This window comes from Rissa tridactyla, chromosome 2 (genome assembly GCF_028500815.1).
Source record: "Rissa tridactyla isolate bRisTri1 chromosome 2, bRisTri1.patW.cur.20221130, whole genome shotgun sequence".
NCBI lineage: Eukaryota > Metazoa > Chordata > Aves > Charadriiformes > Laridae > Rissa > Rissa tridactyla.
Window position 1 is genome coordinate 80,432,365 of NC_071467.1, and position 21,403 is coordinate 80,453,767.

The 21,403-nt window shown below is 37.5% G+C and overlaps 1 protein-coding gene and 1 long non-coding RNA gene across 2 annotated transcripts in view; one reads left to right on the top strand and one right to left on the bottom strand.

Moving 5' to 3' along the window:
• Positions 1-996: 996 nt before the first annotated feature.
• LOC128905644 (uncharacterized) lies at positions 997-11,899 on the top strand. The gene is made up of 3 exons (XR_008464922.1): positions 997-1,074; positions 6,461-6,484; positions 10,022-11,899. It is a non-coding gene; the product is annotated as an uncharacterized LOC128905644 (long non-coding RNA).
• Positions 11,900-20,100: 8,201 nt separating this feature from the next.
• The window catches only part of DNAH5 (dynein axonemal heavy chain 5), a 130,831-nt gene continuing 129,528 nt past the window's right edge, over positions 20,101-21,403 (bottom strand). The window contains exon 79 of the mRNA XM_054191319.1: positions 20,101-20,252. Within this exon, the coding sequence (XP_054047294.1) occupies positions 20,101-20,252 (152 nt within the window). The remainder of the gene's footprint in view (positions 20,253-21,403) is intronic.

Here is a 21,403-nt window from a genome sequence, read left to right on the forward strand (position 1 = left end):
ATGCTATACTAGGGTAACTGAACTGGAGGCAATCCCCTTTTCATGTGGTAAAAGCTGAATAGGATCCCAAGTAACATGAATCCAAAGACATTCTTGTTCTCTGTTGTTGCTACAGGAGGTTTCCTAACATTTTGATTCCCACTACCACACTTCAGGACAGTGTGACACCTTCCAAGAGCAGAAAAAATTTGTCTCCATAAGGTTTCGAATGGCTCCACTAATTGTTAGCAAAATAAAACACAAAAAAATCTTACTCCCTCTCTGTATGGTAATACAGTATAGTGATATACTGAAAACCTTTGCATGGGACATTGATCTTATAAAACTGCAGCCCCTCTGGATATCAGTGCAACCACCATGATACAGTTTATCAGGTAAATCATTTTTCTCCATCTTCCAGATGGCTGGGGATGGGAAGCAGCACCGGCGAGGCAGGTGCCCCTTAACTGTAAAGTAATATTACGGAAAGGATAAATGGATAGGGAACAAACAGATATTTTCATTCACATTCATTGGTGAAGTTTCAGAATGTTACAAACTCCCATATTCTCTCTAGTCCTTACTAAAAATTCTACATCGCCTGTTATTGAAAGGAAATATTAATATTCCTTAAGTATTCTGAATGGGAAAAAAGTTGTACTAAAAACCATCAACATGCCCTTCGAGAAAGAATTCATGCTCCTTTGCAAAAGACTGCAATACCTTTTTCACACTGTTAAGCTTCAAAAAAATAGGGATGTCCACAGGGGAAAATCCGCCAGCTGTGCTTCTCAAGTATCCCAAAAGAATTGAAGAGAGGTAGGGAGGAATGTCATACAGTAATAGTTTTGTTATATAATGGTAAAGTGCAGCATTACAAGACTACCTCAGTGGGTATCTTTCCCCACACGCTTCACTCCCTGTGACATTTCAGGATACAAAGAAAAAAAAAATATACACACATCATCTTTATCAAAAAGAACAACCATGAACCTCTTCCCCTCAAACTGAACAAGGGCTTCAGAGAGAAAAGTTTTTGGGAACATCAAGTGATCAGCATTGTGCTTCTGACTCCTCAGGCATGGCTCCGGTCTGGTAAGTCTTCCTCATATAAATAGACAAAAATTTTATGTTACATGAGACTATGTAGTTTCAGTAGTAGATTCACAGTCTATCTTGCTATATGTTTCAAAGAGAAAAATTAAAATAAAGAGAGCATCCATAAAATTACAGAATCAGTTGAAATGAAAACCTCATGTGCTTACATCCCTGGTCTCAGGTTTATTTCTAGCCATTAAGAATAAGCACAGCTTAGCTCAGATAAGAGGATGTAGTCATCCCACCTCCATCCACAAGCTGACTTTATCGCATGACTTCCCTCCACGCTGTCACTTCTATCTTAGTCATAGCCCTACTTCTGCTGTAGAACAGTCTTGTCAAAATATACTTTCACCTTGCTTCCATTACTAAGGCAACACAATTTATTTGTCCTATTCTGACCCTGAACAGAGAGCAAAATATTTATTTTTTTTTTCTTTTTAGTTTAAATATTGTACTGACTGTTTCAGCTCTGTAAAACTTAGGTAAAGGGAGCCTCCAGAGATATTAAATTTTAATAAACATTTCCTATCAACTATTGACCCCACAACAATTTAGGAGTTCTCTCTGTTTCTTAAGTTTAAAGATGGACTTATCTAACTGATTTCGTGACTGTATTGCATTTTCCACAGAGGAGAAGCAGGAGTAAAATCTCATTAGCAGGCAAGGACACAATCAATATGAACTCACACATAGCAAGTGAAGTCACACATTATGATGTCTAGTGATGTGGAACAAAAAAAAAAAAATCTCTGTTCAGTACTAATTCAGTAATGGAGATACTGCTGATAAAAAGCAGTACTGAAGGTAATTCTGCCAAAGATAGTAGCTTCACATGGCCAACGGATGAAATCATGAACCAGACGTACAAAGGCTGTTGTCCCAGATTATCTGTTTCAACCACAAGTGGAGACTTTGCTGTGTAAAGCAGCAAAATCTTTGTTGTCATCAAGAATGGTATGTGAGTCTCCATTTTAATTATCATCACTCTGAATAAAGGTGCATAAACCTGCCACTTTCACTCTCACCACGACATTGCTATTTCCAAAAGGCAATCATTTCAGGTAACAGTGAAAGATTTTTTGCTGACCTTACTTCAGCTTCTGTATTGTCAGTTCAGGATTCCTTTCATGGCTTGTGCATTCCTATTCTCTTCAAGTATTTTCTGAAGCATACTGTTATCAAAGTATGATACTATCTTGACAGCGGTTTCAGTTTCCCTGATTAGTGCTGAGTTGCCTTCATAGTTAGTGTATATACGTTTCTTTTCACAGTGTGTCCAATTATTCTGGTTATAATGCATAGTGAGGATCTCTCTTCAATCAGGATTTCAGTTACACTCTATCTTCATAGATCTTCTAACTTTCTAAACAAGTATCTGTCATCTCTTGGTTTACAAGAGCTAGGAGCTATGTGTATTTACTGGGTCCATAAAACTATAGCACATTTTCAAACCTGCTTCTGGCAACACATTTGTTCACATGCCTCATAACAGGCTTGTCTGTATTACAGTTTCTTCCAAGCCTAGGCCTCATTTGAGAAAAACTATCAAAATATTGAAGTTATGTAGCAAATTATACCTCTCAAAAATCTAAAGGTCACATTGTAGCATTTTAATGAACTTCTAATCCCAAAGCAAACAGGAAACAACAAACAGTGGATATGGAGTATTCACAGTTTGATAACGATCCTCAGATGCCCATGATCTCAGTACAATGCCATCACTGTATCGCCAGGAGTTCATTATACGGTTGGCGCAGGATGGCGTACTGGCAAGGGTGGCAGTGAGCATTTGTTTCAACTCCTTTGCTGATCCTCCATAACCCTGTTATTCCTAGTTGATCTTACACCGTCATTTCTATTGTAAAACCTGGACTTTGTGCAAACAGCTGAGTTTTCTTTCCGCCGTATAACCAACGCACACTGGGCTATGAGCACCGTCTTCCCTGACATGCTTGCCCTTCAAGCTCTACTTCCCGCTCTGAGGTGCTACATTTTTATTTTACGTCCTCTCTTGAGAAATGGTGGTCTCTAGTGATTCGGAGGCAAATCTGTATTTGCAGAAGCCTTCACTAAAACGAACGCTACGAGTGTGAATTCTTTCTGCTCACAGGAAATTCTTGGCATCCCTGAACTTTCACTGGGCTGAAACTGTCCCTGCACGGGGGTCAGAATTGAGCCACAGCAGCACTTGAAGGTGCAAATCAGCTCCTCTCACCTCTGAGCTGCTTCATTTCTATACTACATTCTGTCCTGGCTCCGTTAGGAATTTTCTTAAGGCACTTTCTCTGTCAGCATGATATTCAAGATGATAAAATTCAGTTTCATGCTCAGGCACGTTCTAAGCTGCAAGGCTGTGGGATCTGACAGACTTAGAAATTCATCAGCCTGTGAAGAAAACTCGTACAAAAAATAAGAAGCACAATGTTTCTTTTTTGCTAGTTTATAAGTTACATTCAGCATTTCTCAGAATGATAAAAGGCAATGCACGAGGCCAAAAGTCAGTGGTTGAATACAACACAGCAAGCAGGAGAAGAGGATGTGACATGCCAGTTTTTTGCTGGTGACGCATTCTTCATTCCTCTTCCTCTCACATTTGTGAAAAACAACCTATTAACTGTTAAAAGTTTCCTGTATGAAAACACTTCCCAAAAGCTTGCTGTCAGGCACCTGCATGCCCTTTAGGTGAAAGTGCATCCGTCTGAGCGCACCCGTGATAACACAGACTGAGAGGGGGTTCTTTCAGTCGAGTTTATTCAGCTATGACAGGTAACTACTTAACCTGTCTGACTGTAAAATATTGATTAAAATAATTAAAGGATCACTGCTTCATTGCTCTAGAGGTTTTAGATTGATATGCATAAGCGCACACTGACTAGTAGCAAAGCTCAGGACACTACAATATCAAATATTGTTCAGATTTACTTCCCCCGCCCTTTTTTTCCAATATAAAAGTTGTTACCTCATCACAATTAACCATGCCTTGTTCAGTTAATTACTCATGATTATGCCATTGCTAGAGAAATTTAAATATTATAGGGATTTTTCTAACTCAGAAAGCTGTTTCTAAAATACCACCTCTAATCAAGCAGCAATTATGTTATTCCCCACTAACACCATGAGCACGTTGACCCAGCTAGTCCTGTTCTGGCAACCACAAAGAGAAAAAATACATAGCAACAGTGACTACTCCATAGAAACAACTGCTGAGAAACAAAAGGAAAATCCACAGAAACATTTTAAATGCTTACATTTGGTCATTTCACTGCTTTGTGCTCTATCATTTCATCAAAAAAGGTCCTAGGAAAAAAAAAACAGTTTTGACTGAAACAATAAATGCATTATTTGTATAAAAATGTTTAAAATAATTTTTAAAAAAAAGCTTAAAATTGTAAAACCAGATGATAATAAACCAGGAAATTGGCCAGAGATAGGGTGTCTGAAAGAAACAAAGAGGCACAGAGTTCATTACTGGCTCCCAATTGAGACTACAAAACAGCAGCAAACACTTCAGTGTGACTAACTACCCAGAAATTAACTTTAGGAAATTTCATAGTGATATCAACATATGGGGGAATGCACTCATAACTGCTAAGTCTCACTTCCACTCTTCTTCCAATAAATTGGTATCAAGATACAGGAATTATTGGTGCAAAGCCATGCTTTGCAATAGAAGCCTATAGCTGTTGTAAAAGGCTGTTCCTGTTTCTAGGCTCCTACGCTGATTTTGTTACCTCATTTCTCTACCTGCTTCATCTCTGTTAGTTATCTTCTTTCCCGTTCTCATATCTTAAACCTCTACATTCCCCAGTCAGCTCATACCCCTTCCTTCTTCCCCTACTCCCACCTGCTTTTAACTGTACCCTGGATCTTCCTTATATTGTCCTCTGCCTCTTCCATAGGCCAGTCTTGGCTTTATTCCCCAATTTCTTGTTGTTCTTTCTCAAGATTCTCAGCTGTTCCCTCTCAAGTGTTATCATTGTCCCCCTGCATGCGGCCAGGGCACCCTGGGAGGAAGGAGGATCCCAAGGAGATTTTTCTCACCCCCAAGGACTCACAAGAAATCATTGTGGATAAAGTGTCTCCAATCACCATATCAGAAAAGTCAGAGGAAAGCTGAAGACTAAATCACCCACAAATGCTAATGACAGCCCTGACAACTCTCTGCACTGCACACATAAACCGCAGTTTCATCTTCAACTGTAAAAATTTGGCCAAGATACCAACAACTGCAAAAACAGTACCCTGCATGAAGTATCAAATTAATATTGCTATCAACTATGGCTTATGTGCCCTTCATAAGTGGCACTAGCTGGAAAAAAATACTTTTAATTGCTGCATTACTTTCTCAGGCAAGGCTGTTCAGAAAATTTCTATCAAGCTTAAGACTTGCTGTGTAGCCTGCATTCACTCAAATAACAAGTTTCTACCCAAACATTCTCCATGTCTTCTGTGGTCAACTGCATTCAATTTCTGTATTTCCTTACAATGTGTTGGCATCATATGCAGTGCTTCCTAAGGAACTTGTATAACTTCTTTTAAGAAAATACAACTTTACTGCTGTTAATTGTCATTTTAGCGTATAACATTCAAGACGCTACGGCATACACCAACAGCTTTTTACATCTAGCTAGTGTGCACTCCAGATATATCCATTTTCAGAAGCCCTGCGTTAACTTGGGCTTTACATTTCTTAATGCCACTTTTAATTTTCATTAGAAATAGCTAAAGAATAATTCTATCTTGCAGGTTTTATAGTTAAATTGCCAGTGTCCTCAAAATTTCCTATGAGCCAGTACAGTAGCATACTATGCTCCTCAAAGATAAGCTGAAACTCAGTTGTACTACACTGATTTGAAAACCATGTAATTTTTTTTTATTAATTCAAATATATATCCCTTGATTAGAGACTATCAAAGACAGAGGTTGGGCTTGTTTTTATGTATCCCCCGAAAATAAAAGATGCATGCTTGAATACAGCCTCACTGTAAATAATATCTATTTTCAAATATATTATGATTAAGAGCTTCCATTTTTAAAAAACACTTCAACATGTGCCCTTCAAGCACTCATTCAAGAGACTGTTATATCAAGGGGTTTCCCTTTTTTCTTGTACGTAGCAGCCATAAAATCATTCATAATCCTCTGTTTCTCTTTTTAAGCTTGTATCATATTGTCAATAAAGAAAGGGGAATTAGAGAAACATGAAACTCTGACACTTTCCTGTAAAAATAAGATTTCATACTAAACATCTTGCATGCAAAGCAGCAATGTACCGAGAGGTTTTAAAAAACCAATAACTTCAAGGAAATCTTTCAGGCTTGTATCTTCAATGCAATCAGGTTCTGATATTATTTTTTTTTTGTCTTTTTTTTTTTTCCAGAAAAGTTCTGTCCTGCAGTCAAAGGTATGCATGGTTTTCTGTTTTGGGTTTTTTTTTTGAGTGGAGGGAGTGCCTATAAAAACTAAGTTTACAAAATTGTATTATGCCAAGGAAGCAATCTGCAATGTTAACACGGTTCTGCCCTAATTATCTAGCTTTACAAAACTCTTTTACACACAATTCAAAAAATTAGCAGCAGAGGCCTGAACCATATTCTTAATTCACCTCAATAAATGCTTTCATGGGCAGAGGTACAGTCGGAACACAAAATACAAGATTTTATTCTACTGTAGTCATTTTCCATTATGACTGTTTAGCTAAAGCGGCAAAATAAATTCGAAGAGTTCAGGAAGTCAGAACATGCAGCATTTAAGACATATTTTGCATACAAAATTAATGTTGAACAAATTAAAGAAATCAAGGTTATTAAAAGCAAGTCAAAGCTTTACGACTCATTATTGCTACCAGTTAATCTGCAGTGAGCTTTTTCCAAAGCCTACCTGCTACAAAGCTACACACGTGAGACCAAGCCAGGGTGCCTTTACAAGCACAAAACCTCAAGGCTGCTCACCTCAAAAAAATACAACGCATTTTGTACGGGGTGTCTCTCTGTTCGTCATATCCCTGAAGCTAAAGACTGACTGCTTCACAGAATGCATACGGAAACAAAACGAACTCCCATATCCCTTATTGACTCCATCACAGAGAAGCTGCTAGCTTGGTACGCCCGGTTTCGGCAACAACTATTCTCTTGCTTGGGTACCCCTGCACCTTTTCTATAATTAATGATATTACCTCTGACACCACAGTGTTTCTATGCATCAAAAGCTGAATGGACATGATGTAGCCATCATGCTACACCTGCAATCTGTTGTTGTTCTTTTCCATTTGCCAGCAAAATCGATTTCAGGCTTCTACAATAATCCTAGAACATTTCTTACAATATTAGAAATCATTTCATATAGTGGTCCAAAGTTAACTATGGAAACATAAAGCAACTCCACTGTCACTGCTATTATTCAAGGCGCTTGCATCAATGCAGGATTTTAAAAAAATCCCGTTGTTGTATAATGAACAGTACCAACATGACTTGAAATCTAACTCATAGAGCAAAACCTTACCTTACACCACAAGAAACACTGTGCTACACAGCATTTGAGAGATCTGCAAACAAGACGGCTAATGACTTTTATCACTGGCACACCTCCCTTAAATCTCATGGAGATTAATTTGAAGGGGCCTGAAAATAGGTACACTTGATTTACACAGAGTGCAGGATCCACTCCTCAGAATGCAATGTGCTATGTATAGCTAAAATAAGCTACTTGATCTTATTTGTTAAGTTTAAAGCAGGAATTGTCCATACACTAATGTCAAACCTGAGAAGCGAATTAATGTTATCAAAAGCTAACTTAACATGAAAACATACCTCTTGATAGCACGTTTCTGAGCAAGAAAGCAAGCAAGCATGCAGTCAGTTACGGTAGCTTTCAGGATATTTAAAAGCTATTTTTGGAAAATGATACAGATATATTTTTTTTATTTCCATATTGCTGTGCACACCTAAAGCCACAAATTTATGAGAATTCCTACAGTTCTTATGAGATAGACTTATCCACTTATTCAGTCACAGCTTAAGACCTAGAAGATTCCCTCTCTTGTATTGGTGGCACAAGCTCACACCATTTTTACATTCTCAACAATTACATCACAAATTTGTCATACTATGTTGCTTATTTTTAGCATAGATATTATTTTTGTCAACATAAATAATATGGTCATTTTCCCATGTTAAAAAAGAAAAAGTTTAAATCATGATAAACTTATGAAAATAGAAAACCCACGTGTTTCTTTACGGAATTACCATCAAAGCAGTTATTGCATCTTGGGTTTCTTCAGTTTCTGGACAAATGTTCCAGGTATGGGAAAGGCAAAAGACATTTATTCTCTGTGCTATGTATATTAGTCCACTAACAACGAAGCTTATATGTTGTCTGATCCATAGCTTTTAAATAGGTCAGTCCCCTCTAACACAGCAGCAGAAGTTAAACATAGCGGTAGTCTTGTGGAGCACTATCTTCAAAAACGGTCTCTTCAAAAGTAAATTTAAAGCTTTAAATAAGAGGAATTATCTGAAGGCAATAATAATTAAATTCAGAGCTTTACTTCTTTAGAGGATGCATCCCCGTGAACATTTGCAGTAGCTTAACATTAAACAGCAGTTTCACAGACCATATTTAATGCTGCATAGCCTTAGATTTGGACAACTAATTTTTATTCGGACTCTTTCTTGAGCCTCAGAGGTCATTACTTCTTGCCTTATAGCATCACACAACTCTAACTCAACAAATTTCATCAGACACAGAGGATGAACTTTTCAGTCTCCACAATAAGCCAATATATATGCTTTCCTGCTTAGACAGAGGCCGAAGCGCTTCCATAAATAAATACAGAAATAAGCTCCAGTTTCCACAGACAATTCCCTAAGTCACTTAACAATTGCTTCTACATGAATATCAAAGCATCTGGTCTTTTAAAATAAAGAAAAAAAGCCATTTGAGAGAGTACCATATACCAAGTATTTCAAAACCTTTAGAAAACATACTTTTTGTATACATATAAATGCATATATACTGAAATGCATGCAACTATGCACCCTACATGTGGATTGTATCAGTTACATTTTATTGCACATCATGGAGTAGAAGCTGCTTGTTCTTCAGGTCCAAGCTATGGCTAGTGCTACAGTAGTTCCAGGTAAAGCTAATTTTGTGATGATTATAGAAAGGCTTTTCTGAACTGTTTGATTCTGAACCGTTTTGAGTGGCAAGGCGAGCCTTTGCAAACACCCCTAAGAGCAGGCCAAAATGTTAAAAAGGCATTGGGAAATAAAGGCAAAGTTCTGGAGGCTTATCTATCAGATAATGCTTGTCAAGGAGTTAAATAAAACCCCACTGTTGAGCCCAGCGTTAGCCAGAATGAAGCACACACTAGTGGAAGATGACATCTGAATGGCTGGCAAGCACAATTGCCTTGAGTGCAAAGGCAGATGCTATCATGTGTGGCAGAAGCTAGCTGAAAGCCAGAGAAAATACAGAAAGTTTTATCAATCAGTGGAATTTAGAAAGAAAAAAAAACAAACAAACAAACCCAAAAAAAAAACAACCCCAAAAGAGAATTTCTGTGCGTCTTTAGAAGAAACCATGGAACCTGATAACAGACAGGAAACGGAAGAGAAAGTTATTCATGACAGACTGCACACCTCATATCTGAGCAGACAGGGTATTTTGAAAAGTTTACAGAGCAATCACTTTTCTAACTCATAGTCTTTCTCGTTTACTGCCTGTTTGCAGCACGTAGTCACTGTTCCCTAGACACACAGATGATACTGTATGGAAAGCAGTTTGACTATGAAATAAAACAGAGCTAATGGCATGGAAAGCACAATAACACTGGTATTCTAGGTTAGGTTAACTTGAAAGGAAAGAACAGCCTAATATGCTTTAAAATTTCTCCTACATGCATGAAGTTTTAACTGTCATTTCCTTTTTTAATTCTCAGAGAAAAAGCTTTTTTCTGGACTACTTTGCTGACACCTAGCGAGCCTCGGCTCGAACAGCTTCAGGCACACAAGCTCCTAGAAAAAGAGAAGTGGTAACAGAGCGCCTGTTCTTTTCATTCCACTTGCAGTGAAATGTTTTCTACGGCCATGTCTGTGATTCAGCAGGGTGCCGACTCGTGTATCAACTCAGAGAACACCGTAATACTGACGAGATGCTAAAATGTGGAAAGATAGTGAAGAGGGGAAAGGGAAAAGAAGCACAATGGAAAGAAGTAAGGGTCAAAGTCTTTCCCTCCCACCCTAAATACCTTTTAAAAGGATGACTGAGTCAAAGAAAGGTGCCATGGGTGGTGAATTCCATCTTTTCCTTTTTGTGCCTCACACATTTAACTGGGATATCTCAGTACCTGGAACTTTCAGTTAAGGACTCCTCTGTTGCTTGCTTCTAATGTAAAATATAAACTACAAGTAACTACTTATTATTGTCTCAAAATTAATTTAAATCTAATCCTATCATTACAATAGTATTACCATGTCACTTTATCCTTGGCTTCGTTTGGGACAATGGCAATTTCACACAAGAATCTCAGCTTCACTGAAGTGGCTTAATATTGCCTAGGAAACAGGCATGGGTGAGATGACATGGCATTTTCTGATGTCAAGGAATTCTGAAACTTACAATGGACACAGAAACAATTTTATTTTTTTTAAATATCAACCTCCTGTTTTAAATAGAAATTGAACAACTGAACCTAAGTGCTGACTACCTGTGATAACAATGATGAATAAGACCCCATTTTACTTCTCTGAAAAATGGCTCCAAGACGTCAGCATCATTAGTCTTGCATAAAAAATGGGAGAAAACATACTGCTACCAACTGTCATGTAAGTTAGTCTCTTGAGAGATACTGGTCAGGAATTTTTAGGTTTCGCTAAAAGAACTTACTATCTTTCTGAAATACATGGTTTTACTAACTAAAATCTTACAAAATGCACACAGGTCTGGATGCTTAAAAACACCTATGCAGAGAGTTGTGCTGCTCTAAACTTTCCAGTATAGCAAATTTAGGGTATTTAAACTTAACTTCGCTGATATAAAAGAAGCCATAAACAACAGAGATGCTAAGGATTGCATATGCTGAATAGGACTGCAAAACTGTAGAGAATACGCAATTCTGTTAGTGAAAGAAATTAGCTAGTGCCTATAGGGTGCACTTTCTTACAATGCTCACGACAGCAGATGTGCTTCTCTTCTCAGACACCGCTCAAGCTCAAGCTGTCCACCGTGGTACCAAAACAGTCGCTGCTTCTTTCCTTCCTCGTCAGCCGGTTATCTTGGCTTAGGCACTTCAGCCAGCCAGAACTTAATCCTGCATTTAAACCGGAGGTTCACTCACTTTATTTCTTTCTTCAAGGCACAATAATAAAAATAAATATTTCCAGCTAGAGAAGAGAGTGCAATTAATGCTCTGGTTTTATCATCTTAACCCTTGCGTTCTGGCTGCGGAACCTCTGAGACTAAAAAGCAGATTATGTCCGAAACACTTATATGTCTATAATTTGTGTTTTCATGTAAGTTTACCAGTTATCAGTGCAAGATAAAACTGTTCAGATGAAACATCACCTTTTATATAGTTTTGTCTTGGAACTATATTAGGAATAGTATATTTGAGTATCCAGACCCAGACCTTAATCAAAGCCTCAGCATTTAAGCAGATTTTTGAAAGTTGCAATTTATTATCTATAAGTGTAATATACACTTTATTGCTTAACTGTGTTTAAGTGTGATTAATTGAACTTTTTGACTCACAGGTCAGACTTTACCACATGATATATTTCACCTTTATCTATGATAAATTTCAGACTCAAACTCTTCTACACAACTCAATAAACCATTACCTTAAAGTTCCTAAGTAATTTTTCTGTTGCTAAATTTCAAATAAAATCTGTCGTCAAAAGGCAAATTAAAACTGATTTTGTGCAAAAATTTTGTCTTTTTATTAAAAATATGCTTTTACCATATACACATTTAGTATTTTTCATAACTTGGTTTTGCCTGAGCAATAAAAGATTACTGTTATTAGTTAATGGAAAAAAGTGGACCATTTCACATGTCATTCACTAAGATGTGTATTAATTGTAATCGATACATACAAAACTATTACGTCTACATTTACCCTTTACAACGATAATTACGGGCTTTAAATAATATAATCAAGGAAATAATATATTCCCACAAAAAAAAAGTGAGAAGAGAAACAGAACAGGCAAGATTATTTTATCACACAAGTTCAGCAGACCTGCTTTTATTTCAAAAGCTTTCACCCCTTAGCCTTAACCTTGTTTAGATGAACGGCAGAAACTGCTTTATTCTCATTTCGATTGTCTTGATCCCTCTTCAGATCTCTCTTATCTCCACTTAATGCAAGGAACAATTTCTTCCTGAGAAACAGCTCGAAGGTGTTTTTTCTCACCTGTCCCATTGCCATAGCTTGGCTTGTAAAACCCACAAGACGCAAGATACAGCAACACGCAACAAAGCTCTGAACCATCTAAAAATAAAGACATTTGTATTGTTTCTATGCTTTTCACTGTCAGAGCCTTCTGCAAATACCAACAATTTAATCCTTGCAACATACCTGATTTCCATATTCCCAATGCACCAATACTAGAAAAAGAAACAAAACCAGTGTGATTAAATTCACTGAGAACTGCATCTAAATTTGAGATGCCCCCAGTTCCTCAACATAAACTGTTAAATGCTGCTGCTTTCTGTATAGCCATAGGCACTGTGAATCTACCATGCAATCAAGCCATCAAGAGAATTTAGAATGGTAACCGAATTTTCAAAGATTTGATATGATAATTGAAAACACAATATGTGCCTGAAACTTTCCTAAGAAAGGCAGAAGTACACTATACAGGTTTAACATCTCAGTGACTGTTCTGTAGTTCAAAACACATGTGGCATTAGGCACAAAGTATTTCAATTTTATATCAAAAAAGTACATTGGAAAATTTACCAATTTTCATTACAATGCAGCCAACCAGCAACGCCTTCAACTGACTAAAGAGGCAGGCACACCACTTCTTCATACAGAATACATTTTACGTTCATTTGACTGAATGCTTCTGGTAAAAGCACAACAGTACAAAAACTGGAACAGAAAGCCAGTTACACTGTTGTATTTAAAATACGTGCACTTGTAACATATGCATAGTTAGGAATCAAATGTATGCCAACTCTTGGAAAAGAAATCTACCATGAAGAAATCTACAGAGATACTGCAGAGGGTCCAGGGAAGGGCCACAAAGATGATGAAAGGACTGAAGCATCTCTCCCATACGGTAAGTCTGAGAGAGCCGGGACTGCTCAGCCTAAAGAAGGGATTATTAACATGTACAAATACCTAACAGGAAGGTGCAAAGAACGGGGAGCCAGACATTTTTCATGGCACCCAGTGATAGCACCGAAGATAATGGGCACAAACTGAAATCCAAGACGAAATCCAAGAGGTTCCCTCTGAACATCAGGAAACACTTTTATACTGTGAGGTTGACTGAGTGCTGGCACAGGCTGCCCAGAGAGGTTGTGGAATCTCCCCCTTGGAGAAATTCAAAAGCTGCCTGACACAGTCCTGGGCAGCCTGCTCTAGGTGACCCTCCTTGAGCAGGAGCTTTTGAACAGACGACCTCCAGAGGTCCCTGCCAACCTCAACCATTCTGTAATACGAGAACTAACATCCCTAGTTACAAGTAACAGACCTAGAGAGCAGTTTCCCTAAAATAAAACTAATTCAATAAACAGAATGTACAATAAAATATTGAGGTGACTCTCATCCACCCCAGCTTTCTCACATTGCCCTCCCCATTCCCTTTTCCCCCAGTCTTTTTTCTTCTCAAACACAAGAAATCAGTCAACACATAGCGCAAAAGAATGTTCTCATGAAGTAGTATTCTGAGAAGACCTCTGGTTGTACAGGACTTCATACACCAAACGCATGGGTCGGATATTTCCAGGGCCTGGTTTTCCATCTGGTTATTTTAGTATAATAGAGACCGGAAACTGCTGCTCATCCAGGGAAAAAAAAAAACAAACTCCTGTAGCATTATTATTACCTTTTTTAGTTTTTTTTAAAGGACAAAAAAAGGAGGAAACTCACTCAAACCTACCTAAAAAGAAAGCACCGCTCATTATTAAATTTCTCAGTCAGTATGTAGGAATCAAGCATAATTTTTGTTGTGCTGACGTAACACAGTGTAACACTAACTCCAATCGATCAAATTTTTGCAATCCAAAGATCACCAACCAGCATTTTTCTTCATAAGGATTTCATTTCCATTATGTTCTGTCATACCTCTTCCTATTGTGAAATTTCTCCTGTTATGCATAGATCATGTATTTCTTAATTAGCTTCTCATTTTATCCAAATAACAAACATACTAAACTTCAAATATAACTCACCTGAGACGTCTTTCTTTGGAAGAATAAAGAACAGCTTTATTTGCCCTTGGGAAGAAAGGATTACTATGAAGAATTTGGAGAACAAAATGCAAAAAGGAAAACTACTTCAAGTGTTCAGTGATTTATTTTTTTTCTTTGCAAAAGTTGCTTCTTTGTTGGCTCACTTTTTTCCAGAATAATAAAATAACTTCTGAATGCCTAAGATGAAAACTCAACATGTAACTGTTCTATGATACACAGTTTTGAGCTTTATTATTCCAAAACCTAGTGTTAAGAAGAAATGCAAAGCAACTTATTTTATGAGCTAAATGAAGTAAATATTTTTCTTTGAAGGCACAAAGTCCTTTGAGCTTCGGTTGAAATTATTTTTTTCTTATCTGCATATCTTACGCAAAGCATTTTAATTGAAACAATATTGGTTTACGTAAGTTATAGATTCATAACATAGTTTGGGCTTGAGGAGACATTTAAAGGTCATCTAGTCCAACCCCCCTGTGATGAGCAGGGACATCTTCAACTAGATCAGGTTGCTCAGAGCCCCGTCCAACCCGACCTTGAATGTTTCCAGGGATGGGGCATCTGCCACCTCTCTGGGCAACCTGTTCCAGTGTTTCACCACCGTCATTGTAAAAAATGTCTTCCTTATATCTAGTCTAAATCTACCATCTTTTAGTTTAAAACCATTACGCCTTGTCCTATCACAACTACTAAAAAGTTTGACTCCAACGTTTTTGTTATAAACCCCCTTTACGTACACAGAGTTAATATAAAGTAATTGATTTTTGCAAATGATGACTCAGAAAAAGGAGATGTATTGAACACATCTTACTTCATGAAGCATTTCTAGACATTCTTTGCACGCAGACTCTTGTCACAATCTTATACAGTGTTAACGGGCTTCATTATCAGTCAACACTTACTTTCCAAGTACTTATTGATGAGATTAGAAAAGAAACTGAAAGATGAACCATTTACCATGCCCTTCCCAAACTAATCTACTATTACTTTGCTGGAATCGCAGTTCACTCAGAGCAAGTGGTATAGATAGGAACTAATACAACTTAAATAGAGGAAAGCATAATGTGACGTAAAGGTCAGTTTACAGGAAGAGATATTCCAGGTTAAGTTTTTCTCAAAAAAAAAAATATACCTTTTATACCCAAATTTTGCAAGCTGGTGGGGGAGAGGCTTTGGGGGAGGAGCTACATATATTGGCTGCCATTCCTGTGGCGGTTTAACAGAGAAACTGAAAACTCGGTTATTTGTAGGCAATTCGTGTAAAAACAGTGACTTAACAAGTTACACTGCCTTCTGTTAAACCACGTTAAGCTCTTTTCACAGAAGATTGCGGTTCCCTAACTCTTCTTTTTTTGCGTGTAAATTTTCTTGTTACAAGATAGCACCTCTGAAAAAAAAAAAAAAACGTTTTTACATCAGCAGTCAAACATCTGTTGTTTTCCTTGCCAAAGTAGGATATCTCATGCCCTCTGACAGCAAAAACTAAAATAACTACTTCAGTTCTCAGTGACTGCAATGCAAATAATTGCTTCACTAAAAAGTTAAAGGGTAGTATCCATTTCAAATAATACCTCTAACCGAAAAATATTTTAACCATGTTGTTCTTCCCACTCTTTCTTCTGCCAGCTTTTCTACTGTTAGTTCAATAGATCTTTGTTTTGGATATTGGTTTAAAAGATTGAATATACAAGTAAACACCAAGAAATTTCTACTGTGGAGAGACTTCACAGGTAAATTGAGGTTGGCAACATGTGCTTGCTGTTTCGTTTTAAAAACCCACATTCTCATTTTCCTTTTTCTACATTAATATACAGACGCACACGCAATACATTATCACTTACACTGTATGTTTTAACTTTTCATAAGAACAAAAGGTATAGGAAAAGGTAGTACAGTAGTTTGAGGAAAAGCTGTGTATTGCAGCATATGCAGTAATACGTACTACTTATGTTAGTGGCCCCAGAGCTGGACGCAGTACTCCAGACGGGGTCTCACCAGAGCAGAGTGGAGGGGCAGAATCACCTCCCTCGACCTGCTGGCCACGCTTCTTTTGATGCAGCCCAGGATGCAGTCGGCTTTCTGGGCTGCAAGTGCGCATTGCCGGGCTCATGTTGAGCTTCTTGTCCAACAGCACCCCCAAGTCCTTCTCCTCAGGGCTGCTCTCAATATTGATTTCATTATCAAAAGAATTTAATGAAGGATAGTTCAGAATGAGAAATACTTTATAATCCAGTTTGTACATATACCGTAACAATGTACTTTGATTAAAAAATTCCTTTTCAATGATGGCAACTGTACATACTGCTAATTTGGAATTGTACTGCCTACTGTGATAAAACCTTGGCTTTTTCTTCTTCCTTATAATCTCTGAAAGTGGAACAAATCACAACAGTGAGAACAAAATTTCAATGTGACGTATGAGCTAAAAAGTATGAATGTAGGCCCAGAGCTCAGGGAAAAAATAATTTCTGAAGAGAAGCTCAGAAGACAAGACCTTTCTGTGTAGTACAGCCTACACAGCATAGTGTATATTTGAAAGATTAGGTTGCTTATTTTAAAACACTTATAAAATTTATGAGGAATTTCAAAGGATCCTGTGTAACCTGCTCTAGGTGACCCTGCTCTGGCAGGGCGGTTGGACTAGATGATCTCCAGAGGTCCCTTCCAACCCTATGATTCTATGATTCTGATGAAGCCATATCTCCACCTTATTCAGAAAGTTATTTTACCATTAATTTCTAAGAGAAATTTGTATCGCCTTTGTTTTTAAATATTCTCCAAAATACAAGTATTTATCATGCCAAATATCAGAAAGAAAAGAAGGAAATACCTTCTGTAATCCTGCATTTTTCCAGACCTCAAATTTATAATGCTGCATGCTTAATAACAGCACAATTAATGTCTGTGAATGGTTTTTCTTGAGTAATCCATTCAGTACCAACAGCAGAGCCAAACGCGGAGAAAGTATATCCAGTTCTATAATATGTCAGGGATGGTTATTTTATTGATATTCGTTTCCATAGGAACATTTTATTACCCACTTCTGCTATGAAGATGAACACGAAACAGCTCATTTTTTCACCTGTTTGAAGCCATACGTCAGGGAGCAGCAAGGGCAGGCTGCTTGGAAAGGAGAGTGGGAGCCAAGAGTCACAGGAGGGTGGGCAGGGCCAGGAACAGTCTGACAAGGGCACAGTCCCACAGCACCTGAACACAAAAGCAGAGCAGGACCGTGACAGCAACCAGGGTCAGCTAACATGTCAGTGACTGCCAGATGAGGCTGTAATAGCAAGGCAGATCTGACGTCATGCCAGAAAGTTGAGTCAGCAAGGCAGGGCCTGATCTGATGAGGGTAACCATTCAACCTACACCAAGTTGTCCTTCAGTCCAGGCAGCGAAATCCCTCTGAGAGCAGCATTCTGCACTCTGGCTCCCAACATGATACTGCATTTCAAAAGTGCTTTTTACTGAACTTTGCCATGCCTCATCATTCCGTTCCTGATGGTGTTTTTGCAGTCACCTGAAGAACCGATGCCAAACCTCTTAAGAAACGTAGCTAACAGAACAGAAATAACAGTGACAACCAACATCGCTGCTTCACTGATATCACAGTCTTTGGCATAACTAGGATCACCAGTGTGTATTTATTTGGGCAACTATCCTTTTCCCCATCTGCCTCATAGAAAATCACACTGAAAAAAAGTGCACAGTTCACCCACTGAGAATTACCGTGGGATTTGATACCTCCCCCGTGTCTAAAGCAATAATGGTACAACAAATCCACTGTTTGAAAGGTGGCATTTGAAGTGTACATGGCTTGAAAATTCTCAGTGTGAATGACTTGCACAAGGATGAAGTACGGGCATCTCCTTCAGAGAGGAAGGTCTTGGTGAAAGCCCACAGCAACTTAGAACTCCAATGAGTATCTGAAGGATCTCCAGGAAGTCTGAGTATGGTGCTCCAAGGTCCAGTAAAGAACAACTCAACCCTACCATCTTATATTTTATTTATTGCCATGTCTAAATTAAAAATATTTCCTAAAGGAGATTTTCATACATTTCATTTGTTTCACTGCTAGTTATTTAAAAGAAAAAAGAAAAAAAAAGAATAATTCTAAGAAGGAAGGACAATGGAAAGACCTCTACAACTACAGTTTCAAGCAGAATCAATGCTCCACCTAAGTTTCATAGCTGGTTTAACTGTAGAAATGCATGATGAAGTCTCCACTAAAATACAAAGACAATGGTGCTGTCTTCCAATATCTTATTTTATTTCTTTAAATATTAGCTTTAGGAAAGAGATATATTGAGCATGTTGATTTAATAAACTAATGAATGCACCCTTCAAATTCCATGTATTGATTTGATGTGAAATTGAAAACAGCTACTCCACTGCAGCATTTAGGCATGATAGATGCACCAGAAATATTGGTTCTTTCTGCTTCCTCTTCTGCAGCACTTGTTATTGTGAATGACTAGTGGGCCACTAAGATACATTAGCTATTGGACCCATCAACAAAAATACTGGCTTTTTGGTAATTGAATAAGTGTGCTTGATGTGCGAAGCCAACAGTGTTCAACTAAATGAAGCTGATAACATTTCTCTCATGGATAACATTTATCTGATATGAACGAATATGAATGAAACTGATAATATTTCTCATGAATTCCCATGCGAAAAGTTTCTTATCTACCTGAGATACCAAAATGGCTGCAGCACAGAGCACAGAAGTAAAAAAGGAGAAAGGAGCGGGGGGTGGGGGTAGAGAACTATATATAAAATCACAACACTGCAAAATTAGAGCAGAAAAAAAAGCTAGAATTGATGTCATAAAACTAGCTATCTTGATATCTTGATGAAGATTGAATCAAATCTGGTGTGCTAGCACATGAAAAAATACCCAAGCATTTTTATGGAACTATTTTCTTCCTATCCATTATATAAGTCATGAACCAGATAGTAAGGAATTTTGGCAGCTATCAAATGCTTGTTTTCCTATGTAACACAATGAAATTGTTCTCTAAGTGGTGAAACAGGTGTGATATTTTTCCAGTCTCACCTTCCTTATTTAGGCAGCAAGCAAACTAGAAACTACCAGCTAGGAAATAAGTCTTGGAACATCATCTTGAGGAATATTAACTAATATGAATAAGCAACTGGGCTTAGCTTTCCATAGATACACATGCATACAACACACAAAAATTAAAAAAAAAAAAATTGTATTTCGCTACTTGAAGGCAAGCCCTGATACAAGCATATTTACCACTGGGAAGTAAAAACATTCAAGTCAATTAATCTTTATTCAGGGTAAAATTAAGTGCACAATAGTGAGATAGGAACACTAAATATTTGTCATTATTTGTCAAGACACCAAAGGTAATACTTCAATCTATTTACCAAACTTAATATCACTCTTAAGATTTAGCATTTATAAGCCTATTGTTGAGGTATATTGAGAACAATTTTCTAAAAATACCATAATGGAGTCTACTAAAACTATATTTTTGAAGTCAAAGTGATCCATTGTATAGCTAACTACATATTGATGTTTAATTTAAAAACAGAAAAGAACTCTTAGAAACCTTTTTTTTAACATTACTTGACATCACACAGAAGCGCTACCCCACGCAGTACCCAATGCTCCGGAGGCTGAAGGGTTTTAAGATCCACAGCAGCAATGTAATTCATATCTGTTCGAATGGTCTTTTTGTAGACTGGACATGAATACAGACGTGGGTCTTTTGAAGCTGAAAAGACAGGAGAGAGAAAAAAAACAATGAAACTAGGTTGAAAAAACAGGGCTCTAAGGGACTGTGCATAAGGCAAATGTAAAATTGAATCAAAATTCAATAGCACAGAGTTCTCCATCACCACCGAAGAAAACTCTTACTTGACTCTCATGCTGTTCGCTACTGCGTTACTGACAGCTGAAGGCCACATATGGCTTGAAATTCCTGTAGGTTTATTTAACACCAGCACCTAGGAACTGGATGTAGCAAGAAATGTAAACGGCCACTCTCGTGTGATTAGTGTTATTAGTTCAATCTGACCACTGAATATTACTTTTAAACAATATATTACTAAATGTGTCAAAATAAAAAATGCCCTATTTTGAACAACCTATTTTGAAATGCATTTGGTATTTCCGAGTATAAATTGTCAACTTCTTCAATGTAGAATTAGAACAGTAGTCTAGTCATGCTTAATACTTCAGTATTCACTATTTAGCATCTTGGCTGCTTTCACAGTGATCGTGCCTCTTATAAAAGACCAACTACACAAAATCCAGGCAAAATAGCATGTAAGCAGGCTTTGCCTTTGGAGGTGGAATGCTTTTCAACAGAAATTTCCAATTTTACACTCGACAATGGATACTCTTATCCTATTTAAATCCTTATTCAGCAGCATTTCCTATTTTATACACACAAAAAAAAAACCCCATGAACCTAAATTATACATTTTCACAAAACAGCACTCTCTTTCAGACCCTTAAGTTTCCTTTCCATTCTTGCAGTCCTTTTCTGTCTCAAGGACAAAATATCTTCCACCACCTCACTCCACCTCTTTCTTGCTTCTGTTAGCTCAAACATAGCCTTGTCCAGAAAAAAAAATGCATTTTTATAAATACACACATTGCATATATAACATGTTATCTATAAATACCTTATATAAGATATACATGGGGTTTTATATGTATGTGTTGTGTATACATATATAAGTTTTATATTTATATAAATTGCATTAGGTTTAGGGATGTGGGAAAGAGGCTATTTGGGTTTAGGTTACTGAGGCTACAGAGTTTATGTATATAAATGTTGATCTTCTCAATCCAGGACACATATTGTCAATGGAAGACTAAATGCAAGCATGTTCATCAAAGCAGGCAGAGAGCAGCTCA